The 11219-nt window shown below is 48.9% G+C and overlaps 6 protein-coding genes across 6 annotated transcripts; 2 read left to right on the forward strand and 4 right to left on the reverse strand.

Annotated features, from left to right (window-relative positions):
• Nucleotides 1-158: 158 nt before the first annotated feature.
• Nucleotides 159-1793, reverse strand: ARB_07084 (uncharacterized protein; the record flags this gene model as incomplete). The annotated part of the gene is made up of 4 exons (XM_003014476.1): nt 159-825; nt 887-1008; nt 1079-1365; nt 1427-1793. 4 exons carry the CDS (start codon nt 1791-1793, stop codon nt 159-161), a joined length of 1443 nt encoding a protein of 480 aa, XP_003014522.1.
• An 816-nt stretch (nt 1794-2609) lies between these two features.
• ARB_07085 (tannase, putative) lies at nt 2610-4223 on the reverse strand (the record flags this gene model as incomplete). The annotated part of the gene is made up of 1 exon (XM_003014477.1): nt 2610-4223. One exon carries the CDS (start codon nt 4221-4223, stop codon nt 2610-2612), a length of 1614 nt encoding a protein of 537 aa, XP_003014523.1.
• A 1667-nt stretch (nt 4224-5890) lies between these two features.
• On the forward strand, nt 5891-7033 carry ARB_07086 (aldo-keto reductase, putative; the record flags this gene model as incomplete). Its single annotated transcript, XM_003014478.1, has 3 exons — nt 5891-6081; nt 6204-6633; nt 6698-7033. The coding sequence occupies 3 exons, from the start codon at nt 5891-5893 to the stop codon at nt 7031-7033; spliced, it is 957 nt and encodes a 318-aa protein (XP_003014524.1).
• Nucleotides 7034-7157: 124 nt separating this feature from the next.
• Nucleotides 7158-8271, reverse strand: ARB_07087 (uncharacterized protein; the record flags this gene model as incomplete). Its single annotated transcript, XM_003014479.1, has 3 exons — nt 7158-7666; nt 7727-8039; nt 8101-8271. 3 exons carry the CDS (start codon nt 8269-8271, stop codon nt 7158-7160), a joined length of 993 nt encoding a protein of 330 aa, XP_003014525.1.
• Nucleotides 8272-8429: 158 nt separating this feature from the next.
• On the reverse strand, nt 8430-8762 carry ARB_07088 (uncharacterized protein; the record flags this gene model as incomplete). The annotated part of the gene is made up of 1 exon (XM_003014480.1): nt 8430-8762. One exon carries the CDS (start codon nt 8760-8762, stop codon nt 8430-8432), a length of 333 nt encoding a protein of 110 aa, XP_003014526.1.
• A 1484-nt stretch (nt 8763-10246) lies between these two features.
• ARB_07089 (uncharacterized protein) lies at nt 10247-10993 on the forward strand (the record flags this gene model as incomplete). Its single annotated transcript, XM_003014481.1, has 1 exon — nt 10247-10993. The coding sequence occupies one exon, from the start codon at nt 10247-10249 to the stop codon at nt 10991-10993; it is 747 nt and encodes a 248-aa protein (XP_003014527.1).
• Nucleotides 10994-11219: the final 226 nt, after the last annotated feature.

Below are 11219 nucleotides of genomic sequence, written 5' to 3' on the forward strand. Positions count from 1 at the left end.
ATCATTTGCCTTTATCGCCCTTGACCTTGTGTACATATATTGGCTAGATTTCATCTTGGTAAAAGCTGATTTGGTGAAATCGGATACTAATCACCCACGACGTCTAAGATATCTCGTTAAGCTCACTCGGCCGTTCCAATCTAAGCTTTAATTATATCCTACCACACCAGAACTGGTGCCTTCAGCCAATGGTAAAGAGCCATTCCTTGCTTAAGAGTGGGAATCCCGTCTTTCCCTTGAGCCATTACCACTGGGCCTAAACGGGCCGCAAACCATGCACGCTCTGCACATTCTTTGGACGCGGCAGCTCCAGTCACTCCGGCCCAAATAAATACCCTTGGAGCAACCTTCGACCATGTCGGGATGTCCATCTTTCCCATAGCCACTTTAAGATCTTTACCATCAGCTGGTATTGTGTCTTCAGTAGAAAAGATACCTTTATTGTTGACTAGGCGCCAATGCAGCAATGCTGTCTGACGACAGCATTCATTTATGTAAACTTCCGCAGATGAGTCCGAGGAAGAGTTGATGGTATTGTCTCTGCATAGAGATGAAAATTCATCATGGAGATGGATGAATTTTTGAATGAAGGAGGGAGCTATAACATCTTCCACAGATGCACTGGGTAGATTATCAATTAACAACATTGATTGCTGTACAAGTCCTAAGATATTAGCCGAACTTTGACTGGTGGGCGATGTTTTATGTGCGGAAGTCTCCCATGATAAAACGTTGGATAGTAGGGCCATTGGTGGAGGCGTAGGATTTGTGGCCCATTGGAACGACTGTTCAATTCCATAGAGAAGACAGTCCATGGTATCACCCCTACAGGAGTTAGTATCGTGGGAATGGATATATATCCCTTAGTTAATGACGGAGTTCTTACACATATATCAACTCAGCAAGTAGACCATCCATCCCCAAGTTTTCGGGGCCGCCTTTAATCTTCACCAGGTGATGTAATCCAGCTCTATGTACCCCAGAGACGCATACATTGCCAGAGAGAGCCTAGGCATTAGGAATGAGCAAATCTGTTTGCCCTTAAAGTCAATAATAGCTAAGGAGGGGTATCACTCACCTCGGTCTGAGATAGAGCCATTGTTACTGCAATCAAGGCGTCAGTGACCTGTAGGTTAGGTACTGCAAGTTGGCTACTTAGCAGCCTAAGGGTCTCCGTCTGGTGATATAGAGTAATAACATTGCCGCTTTGCCCTCGAAGTAGGTCGAGATATGCAGATGCGGCGTATAATGTAGCATGAAACATACATTCGTCGGTCAGAGATGTTGTCATCCATATGTTTCGCAGGGTGTCAAGCTGTGTGAATGACCCATCTCCTTGCGACTGAAGTGCAATAGATTCGTTATCTATAGGTAAAATGAGATAAACTGTTTCGACGGAACAAAGGAAACGAGATACCAGACTTACAGAATCGTAGCAGTTCAGGCATATACCATTGAGATTCGACGGGGTATATTTGGGGAAGTCCAATTTCCTGGATGGATGAAGCAGTGACCAGGGACGCAGCAATTTGCATATCCTGTGGCTGGGTAAATGCACCGCTATCCTTTGTTGCAATGACATTCTCTAGAACCTGAAGTCGTTCACGTAGGACTTTAAGCTGTGAAATTCGGCTGACTCTGGGGTATGAGCATTGGAGGAGATGTCTGTCGATAGTCAGTATTATCCAAACCAGGAGAGCAATTAAGGGGCGTAGCGTACTTCCTACATGAGCTACATGTCGGCGATATCCTGTCACATCTTTTCTTCCTTCGTCTGCAGGGCTCGCAGGCATTTGAGGCCCTGGCAGGCTGGTCAGATTCGCTGGAGCCCACCTGGGGACTGCCTGAGAGGTCACTTTCCGCCATTTTGCAATTGCGGGAAGGGAGCCGTTGAGGTAAAACCGAGGATAGTGCTGGGTGTCCCTCTCGCTATATATTCATGGCCTTTCAACGTGTAACTAATGCAACTTATACTTCGTATGGAGTGGTGAGTCGTTTATATCAACCGCTCGGTGAAGATGCCTATGCTTTGCAGGTCCGGCTGATCGTCGATTTCGAGAACGAGCTAAAGGCTCCATCGGACTGCTCGGATAAATCATTAGACGCTGAGCCTCCCTGGGACAAGGCATTGGAACGATGCATAGAGTATTCCAATTGGTCCTGGGCTATGATATATGGTAGCCTTAAGAAATGGCCAATACCACGGCTGAGGGCCCAGAATAAAGGATCATCACGCCTCGCAACGCCATAGGGTATTGAAAAGCTAGTTAAGCATTGCTCAGGCTAGGGGCACCTGGTTAGTTAAGAGCTCAAGTCTCTGTCCCGAGCCTTCAACTAAGGATCCCGCAGGGCTGAGCTGGGGTTTTTGGAATCAGTTGAGTTGAGGCTTTTCAGCCCCTAGAATGACAAATACTGCAAGCTATCAAGTCAACCTGTTAGTTATATATACAACTGGCGGTGACAAATAGTTAGTGGACTCAGAATATCAAAGAATAATGCACAGGAAATTTGAAGGTCAAAAGATAATAATAATTGAAAAATCGATTCTATCTAGACTAAGAAGACTTTCATTCGTTATTCTATTCTTAATCCCTCCAGCAACCTACCAGTTAATGGTGGGATCCGAAGTCTTTGGCACATTCAAAGCTGTCCGCAGAGTTCTTATCGCCTCCTTTGTATCGGGGGACCAAAGGGTATCGACAGAGATTTCGGGTGAAAAGGGTAGTAGTACCGCTTGCATCGGTTGCAGTAGCAGGCATCGTCTCTGGAGCCTCGCCCTTCTCAACCCATCTCACCAAGACTTTCAGCGTATCAATGGGGGCTGCTCCGTCATTAACTCCAATGCCGCAGTGAGTGACTCCAGGGGCCAAGAATAGACGGTAGTAGTTGTCTACTTCAGAGCCGCCTCCCATTCGGTGTTCGACTGCCTGGCGGTATTTGATGGAGCCTTGAGGGTGAATGAGTTCGTCTGCTAGGCCGTGCCAGCTGAGGAGTTTCGTTCCGCTCTTCTTAAGGGCGGAGAGGTCGGGGTTGCTTCCACCGGCAATCTTATCAAACTCGTCGATACTCTGCTGGAACAGTTTGGGCATGTCGGCGTACGTGATGGTGGAGAGATCGAAGTTCACGTCCTTTTTCAAGAACGATCTGATCCAGGAGGAGCCGATCACGAAGGGAGCAATCTTGGGGACACCGTTCTCGATGGTGCTGTTGGCGAGTCCGACATAAGAGGCCCCTACGGGAAGGACATCCCACAAGGCGTGTTTCGCCGTAGACTTGGGACCGTCGTAGATCTTCTTCGCAACCCAGGCCTGGGCGAGGGTGATGGTAGTTGACTCTTCTCCACACTTTACCTTCTTGCCAACAAGGGCGAAGGGATTGAATTCGCAGCCGTCGAGGTTAGAAACGACGCCATCTTCTACTCCGTCCAGCTTGTCACATGCGGCAATACCGGCTTTTCTGAAAGCCTCAAAGACACATTGGGACGGGAAGACCTTCTCGCTCTGCATAACAACTTGTGGCCATTCGGTCGAGGTGAGAAATTGGGGCCAGTAGATGGCTGGAGCACCCGCAAGAATGCCGTCAAAGTCATCTGGGTATTTCTGTGCCTCCACCATTCCCTGTCGACCGCCATTGGAGCAGCCGTAGAAGTAAGAATAGTTGGCCGGCTTCTTGTAATAGCTCTCAGTCACGGCTTTTCCGACGATGGCCATGTCGTGAATTGATCGACTAGCGAAATTCTCCAGCAAGTCGTAGTTGACAGTACCGTCCTCCTTTAGGGCCCATTTATCAGCAGATCCTGGGTCAACGGTCACGCCGGCATCAGTTCCAGCAGTGGAATATCCTTCGAGGGCAGCTGGACCCATGAGCAGGTCAAATGTGCCGGCAGCCCAACCACCTCCACCTGTCGCCTGGAAACGTCCATTCCACTTATCAGGTAGAGGCAGCCATACTGAGACAACGACTTTGTCGTTGACTCCCATGTGGGAAAGGGTAACATTAACGCTGCAGATGTCGATGGTCGTGTTGGGTTTTGATGGCGAAGGCGGGAATGGAGCGACCTCGACCCGGCGTTGCACGCCTATCACAGACAGGATCTCAGCTCCCGGGACCTGAGGAGGCTGTATCGAAGCACAGTCATGATTTTCACGGACCTGAAGTGATGCAGCAGAACTAAAGACTGCGGCAAGGGGAAGTATGCTTAACAAGAGAGGGAGGGTAACCATGATGGGTGAGATATAGAAAATGTAGTTAATTCATAGGTATGCGATCTAATTTTCAACGTCGTAGCAACTGGGACCCTGAGTCCTTCTTTATATACTTCGCAAAAGCGAATGCATAAAACATAATAATGGAGGCATATACCGGAGTACTGAAAACCAGCATCGCTTTCGGGGGCTCCTTATCCGCCCCATGCAAGGTGACACGAACAGAGCGTAACAAGACTTATCAAACGGGCCGAAAGATCCATTGAATCCCTGCATGGCCATGGCTGTGACCCCCATCCTTCGAGCATGTACAGAGGGCACCCCAGCCCGCTCTCCATGTTCTCGAAGGATTTGCTACTCCAGCCTTCGTGTAGGTTGTTGTCATGATTATTCTTGGAGGATCCACCTGGACTGCCCAAGGATCGCCCGGAAGAACTCTGCCCGACAGCCACTCATGAGTTTTTCCCGATGCGTTTGTCTTGGAGCTTCTGCTGTTTGAATTTCTGCGGAGTGTCGATTTGGTGCGATATGCCGCTCCACCTGAGCACAGGAAAGGCCCTGTATCCCGGATGCGGATGCGGCGTCCCAAATGAGCGAACCGCTGCGGCTGTTGGATCGGGATATGGCTGGACGGCATGGCGTTAGGTCAGCCTGGCAATGGAAACCTCCATTATCTTCCTCGACCAGTAGCTTAATGCTCTGACATCCACGGGCTTCAGAAAGCCAAATATCACAAAACTGAGACAAAACCGACGGTTGAGGAGAGTGCTCCTCCACCACACAAGCATGCCGCCTCTCGCCGCAACTGACACCCATCTTCGCTGAGTATCTTCCATTGTTGCCCTGCAACCAGGGCTTTCCGTTTGCTGCGAGTCTCCTCTCGAGTATCACACCAAAGCGGCCCTGTCTGACGTTTTTGTGTTGTTGTCTTTGTTGCTGTTTACTCTGTACGGAGTAACTATACTCAAAGCAGCCGCGGTTGGTCCGCGGAAGCTGCGTCTGGCGCTTGTCCATAACCACGGCGGCGGGACGAAATAGCTTGATTAAACCAGGGCGAAATTCGTTTTCAACTTCCGAGTAAGGGATAATTCCACGGAGCCAACTGGTCTTAAGCCTACTCTTTCTCCTTCATTAACGAGGCTCTTCCTTTACCTATCCTCTTTATTTAACTATCCTCTTTGTTTAGCTATCTGCTCTCCCGCCCTCTTCTCTAAGCCCCTCTCACTAAGGGCTTCTCTTACTTAAGTCTCTTACCGCTATTAGGGAGAGCATACTCCGTACTTGGAGGAAGAGTATTTAGAGCATTTAGGAGGGGGAGCAGGCTTAAGGGGGAGAAGTTAGGCCGTGGGCAAAAGATGGAAAAGTGTGTCTACAAGGAAAAGGGCGCTTATGTAATGTAAATAGCATACAAAGAATACCACTTAGTAATCACGTTCTGCTCTCTTAACCAATAATATCTATTTATTCCATGATTATGTAATTAGGGTGCTGCGAGAGGAGCGCCTGGCGCTTTTTTTTTACAGACGTCATCGACATCAGCCAATAGCCAACGGCCAATCCAGGACGCCAAGCCTCGAGAGATAAGGACATGCTCGAGTCGACAACATCATAGACTTGATGATACTTAAAATAGCTGATCCGGGCCTCAAATATAACAACGCTCGAGTTAACAGAATCATAGACTGATGGCAAAATCCAAGAGTGGTAGAGAGGCAAAACGCCTTATATATAGTAAGACACTTCGCACTTTTAAAGAGCAACGAAGAAACAACAGCGAAACAGTAAGGAACAACCACACGACAACGAAGCAGTCACCCAGCAACCACCAAGCAATAAAGAAGCAACGAAACAACGAAACAACAAAGCAACTTAGCTTGTTAGTGAAAAAGCCCCTAGTATGTCGGCCAGCAACATGGTACAGGAGGTTTTCATGGACACCACTGTCCCAGTGCAAACCTCGACGGTGCAAATACCCCGGCCTGGGTTAAGTGTCTGTAGGATCCCTGCGTTCAATTGTGAAATTCTCTGCTCTCACGCAATTTCCTGCGGATACCGCCATATCAACACTTCCCAAGAATCTGGCAACGAAGCAGAAGTCGGCGAGGCAGTGCGTAAGTCTGGCATTCCTCGGCAGGAGTTCTTTCTGGCGATCAAGGTCTCGATGCAATGGTCCTCCGCAGGTGAGACCTACAGCAAAATAATAGAGAGTGTGAACAAGATTGGCGGCATGGGCGGGTACGTCGACCTCCTCTTGATACAGTCCCTCTCCCATAATGTCCAGAAGAGATGTGATATGTGGTTTACCCTGGAGCATGTGCTCAAAAAGGGGAAGACGAGACGTATCGGCGTTTGTGACTATACCCTTCTCCCTTTCCTCCAGATCGGTTCGTATTCAGACATAGGGCCACCACATGTAATTCAGCTTGAGGTAAGTTCAATTCCGCAGCTACCTTCTAAAGGAGCCATGAGATAGCTGACATTCATATACGTAGCTGAATCCGTGGAATCAGCAGAAGGAGCTCGTTCGACACTTACGGCATCATGGCGTAGTGATTGAAGCGTACTGTTCGATGACCGGAAATGCGATGATTCTTGACTTCGACCTGGTATCCCTGGCAGTGAAATACAACAAAACCCCACACCAGGTCCTGATACGGTACTCGCTCCAGAAGGGCTGGGTGCCCTTGCTGAGTAGCACGAACGTGTACCACATCACGTCCAACACAAATGTTTTCGACTTCAGCCTTACGGAAGAAGAAATGAATACTCTTGACTTGAAGGATGACGGCATGTGGGGACACTCTCGTTGGGACATACCGCATGCTTGATTCGATTGGTGTATTTTTATTATCCTTGCCTATGCGTATTCTTTCTTGAAGGCACTCTCTTCCTGCTTCTTTAGCCCACAGATTGGTGGGGCTGCTTAAAAAACTAGGCTCCAAGTGCCTTCCTTTATACCTTATCTATAAGATAAGAATTGATTGATTGAAGGGTCGACCTAGATGGATTAATGTCCTCCTTTGACATGACTATCCATGCCAGACGTTGCCGAATAAATTGCTTGTTTATTGCAAACTTGTCTCTGGGTCCACAATAAGCTCCTGTGAACCAGTTAGATATTAGTTGGACGCGCGCCAGGTTGTTTCCGGGGGCGATACCTTGATCATCGAAGAGGGAACAAAGAACCATCAATGCGGTTCCGACAGAAATATCTTTACCATCCGAACACATTATGAGGAGGGAAAGAGAGGGATCGCCAGTTAAATGGCGGGACACAAAGCTTTCAGCACCTGCTAGAACCTTTCTAAGCTGCCGACTTCCCAACTTCCCTGAGGGACAGCCCAGATTCAGCCATTTTGTTGATTGTGGTGATCCCGACTGACTGGAATCGACCCTTCCAGCACAATCAATGACCAGATCAAAAGATGACGCATCATCATCACCGACACCACTGCGTTTGCCTATATATACGTTCCTGGTGGGCTTTATCAGATACCGCCCATTAGTTGATGGCAGCTTACATTCCTTTTCAACGAGCTCTTGAATAAGGCCAGGAAGCTCCGATTCTCCAGCTGCCATGAGTTGGTCTTTATGTTTCCAAAATACGGGAGGTGTGAGGCCGTGGGACCATCCCTCACTGTCATCACCTGCACCCTGGATATATCCGCCCTCTGACATCTCGGCACCACGAACGCATCTTGACGCTGAGCAGAGCACGAGTAAATGTGAATCGACATGCTCGTCATTGTCTGAGAAAAAGTCCCTGCTAGCCCAGACCAGGCGGATAGGTTTTCCCAGCCTTTCTTTTAGTTTTCCCATATCCAAGTTTAACGTCTAGTAGCCCAAGTTAAATTGTATGAAATATGAAATTGTGTTATCAAGGGCTTGTACTTACTCTAAATGATTCTATGAAACCGTCTATTTTGTTTTCAATTTGTGACTCTTCTGATTCTCCAAGGTATGCCGGTGCAAACTGAACTGCATGATAGGCAGGCTTGTCAGGAAACAGGGTTCTATTCATGACCGCACACCAAATTGGTATTGTCTTCCCCATGGCATCCGGCATAGCTGAGTTGTATATAGTTTAGCATAATTCATAATGTACTATTTTTGATTTTTTGGAGAATTGCCATACTTTTACCCCTTCTCGTTGAATCAACTATCACACAACTAGAAGCCGGAGGTTAGTTAGGCTCAAAAGGACCCATCTTAGATAAACCCAACTCACCCTCCATATTTCTTCAAAATATCCAAAACCTGCAAGTTCAGCCGTCTCAGGCTAAAGTCCCACTGTCCCATGTGGCCATCTGTGCTTTTGAAATAGGAGCTGCCGACCTTCTTGTCTGGCGGGATATACCAGCTCCCACATCTCTCATTGGCAACGAGGGGTAAACCATAGTAGTCTGATATCTCTTGGACAAAGATAGAGTCTGTCTCCATAGACCTTAGTCTATTTGTGATTGACAGAGCCGATCTCCGGAGGTCCGAGAGCAGATGGGATATATTCTGGGATGCAGCTGGGAATTGGATATCTGCTAGGGATATTGGTTCCCGCATGGCGGGCACTAATTATCCAAAATAACCAATAAAAATAAGTAAAAATATTATGTATATACCGGGGCCATGCGCCCGTCTATCCAAAAAAGAACTCGTCAAACGATCATGATGTATATAATAATAATAATAATAATAATAATGAGACGGTGACCTCGTCGTTGACGTTGACTTGTCTTCGTTTCTCCTTGTGGCCAAAAATGGGCGTTGAGATGATCACGTGATATAAAAATTCCGCATGGCGGGCCACGACTCCACCGTTCATCTTTTAGCTGCAGGTGAATGACGTTGACGGGCGATGGAGATGGGGAGGGTTGGTGATTCCGATGCATTGACAGTCTGATGGGCGAGTTGAGCACGGTTGCTTGCCATACACTGCAGATAAGACAGCAACTCGCTGTGCCACAGGCAAAGGGTACCACCCGGAGAGAGAAAGGACTTCTCCTATTCCGATCAATAATATATGGCTATCTGCGCATCAATCGTTGCAAATGGGACTAGCTAGGCTATTATGCAGAATCAGGAACAGGAACAGGCATGAGATCGAGAATATCACGTCTAGCTTTGCCCATGGCCTGGTTTTGCCTAACTAGTGGCCCGACCCTGAACCTGTTCTGAATCCGTGTCCAACCCTCCATGACCAGGCCAAAAAAAAAAAAAAAAGGTCTCTGTCATTAACTGATGGGGAACTCTTGTTGATAAACTACATTATTATATACTACGCTAACAACAGATTCGGAATGCATCTTCCTGCTATTTCTGCAATGGCCGGCGGCTGTTCTGGTCTCGACATAGTTAATGCAGTGACAGAGACGGCCCCCCCAGAGAGTACAGTACCAGTCAAGAAAGAAAGCCGGCCAGGGGCATCTCAGGCCTCACGGCTGAGTCCCGAGACAACCGTGGTACGCAGCTTAGGCTCCCACGGTCTGCTGGTACTGATGCCCGAGGTAGGTGTCCATCGTGTCTTTCCGAGTTGTGGCCGGTGATGGCTCCTTGATATTGGTCTCTGCTGGCATGCCACGGACGACCTTGGAACCCTCGGCGGCCTACATCTTCAAGGCCGTCCTCAACATCCAGGAAGAAGAGCAAGTGACCTCAAGGCTGTCCACCCCTCTGCGCTGCCTCCTTGCTGTCTAACTGACCAGGCCCTGCTGCTGCTGCTGCTGCTGCTGCTGTACTTCCCCTGCCTCTCCCTCTGCTTCATCCCACCTGCCCGCCGGCCCCACCGAGCAGGACAGCCAGAAACGTGCCGTCGACTTCTCCTACTTCTTCCTCTTCCTCTTCTTCTCACTTCTACTTCTCTCTCTCTTTTACAACCACCAGCAACATCAGCCATCAACCATTAGCCATCAGCCAGCATCAGTCTACGTTCCTCCACCTACCATCTAGAGTCTACTTCCCCCGCGTTAACCGCCATCATGCCCAAGGTAGGCGATTCATCTGCTCTATAGAGGAACAAACAGAGAATATTAGAAGGCTAACCTGATATGCAGATCACCCACATCCTCTTTGACTGTGACAACACCCTCGTCCTGTCCGAGGAGCTTGCCTTCGAGGCCTGTGCCGACATTGCCAACGAGATCCTAGAGAAACATGGCATTGAGAAACGCTACACCGGCGAGCAGCTCATCGGCGAGTTCGTCGGCCAAAACTTCCGCGGCATGATGGTCTCCATCCAGACCAAGTTCAACATCTCTCTTACCCCCGAGGAGCTCGAGTCCTACGTCAAGGAGGAGGAGAACCGCGTCATTGCTAAGCTCGAGGCTAAGGCTCAGCCCTGCGTTGGCGTCACCGAGGTCCTTGTCAAGATGTTCGCCGAGAAGAAGTATGGCATGGCCGTCGTCTCTTCTTCTGCCCTTCGACGCGTCAGGGCCTCTATCAAGAAGGTCGACCAGTCCCAGTTCTTCCCCGAAGACCACATCTTCTCCGCTGCCACTTCTCTCGAGAAGCCTACTACCAAGCCCGATCCAGCCATTTACCTCCACTCGCTCAAGGTCATCGGAAAGAGCGCTACTGAGTGTGTCGCCGTTGAGGACAGCAAGAGTGGTTGCCTCAGTGCTGTTCGAGCCGGCATCCCTGTCGTCGCATACGTTGGCAGCTACCCCACCACCGAGAAGCAGGAGGAGATGGCCAAGCTCCTGCTCGAGCAGGGAGCAAAGGTCGTCATGAGAAACTGGTCTGAATGGGATAAGTGCATCGCGGAGATCGAGAAGATGGACATCCCCTCCCTCTAGTCTTGTACAGCTCTACACTCTTGCCATCTCTCCAAGAGCCTGTCTTCTCCTCTCCAAGACGAATTGACGAACAACTAATTGACCCCTCATGTCCCACCTGTTTCTCATGATTCTCGGATGTTTTCTTTTTCCTCGCTTTTCTTGTTCCAATATTGCTCCGTACTCGAAAGATGGGGCGTTATTAAAGATGCAAACTCGCATAACTATGTATGTCCGGCAGATCAGA

This window comes from Trichophyton benhamiae, assembly GCF_000151125.1.
Source record: "Trichophyton benhamiae CBS 112371 chromosome Unknown Abenha-G-c-176a04.f1, whole genome shotgun sequence".
In the NCBI taxonomy this organism is placed as follows: domain Eukaryota; kingdom Fungi; phylum Ascomycota; class Eurotiomycetes; order Onygenales; family Arthrodermataceae; genus Trichophyton; species Trichophyton benhamiae.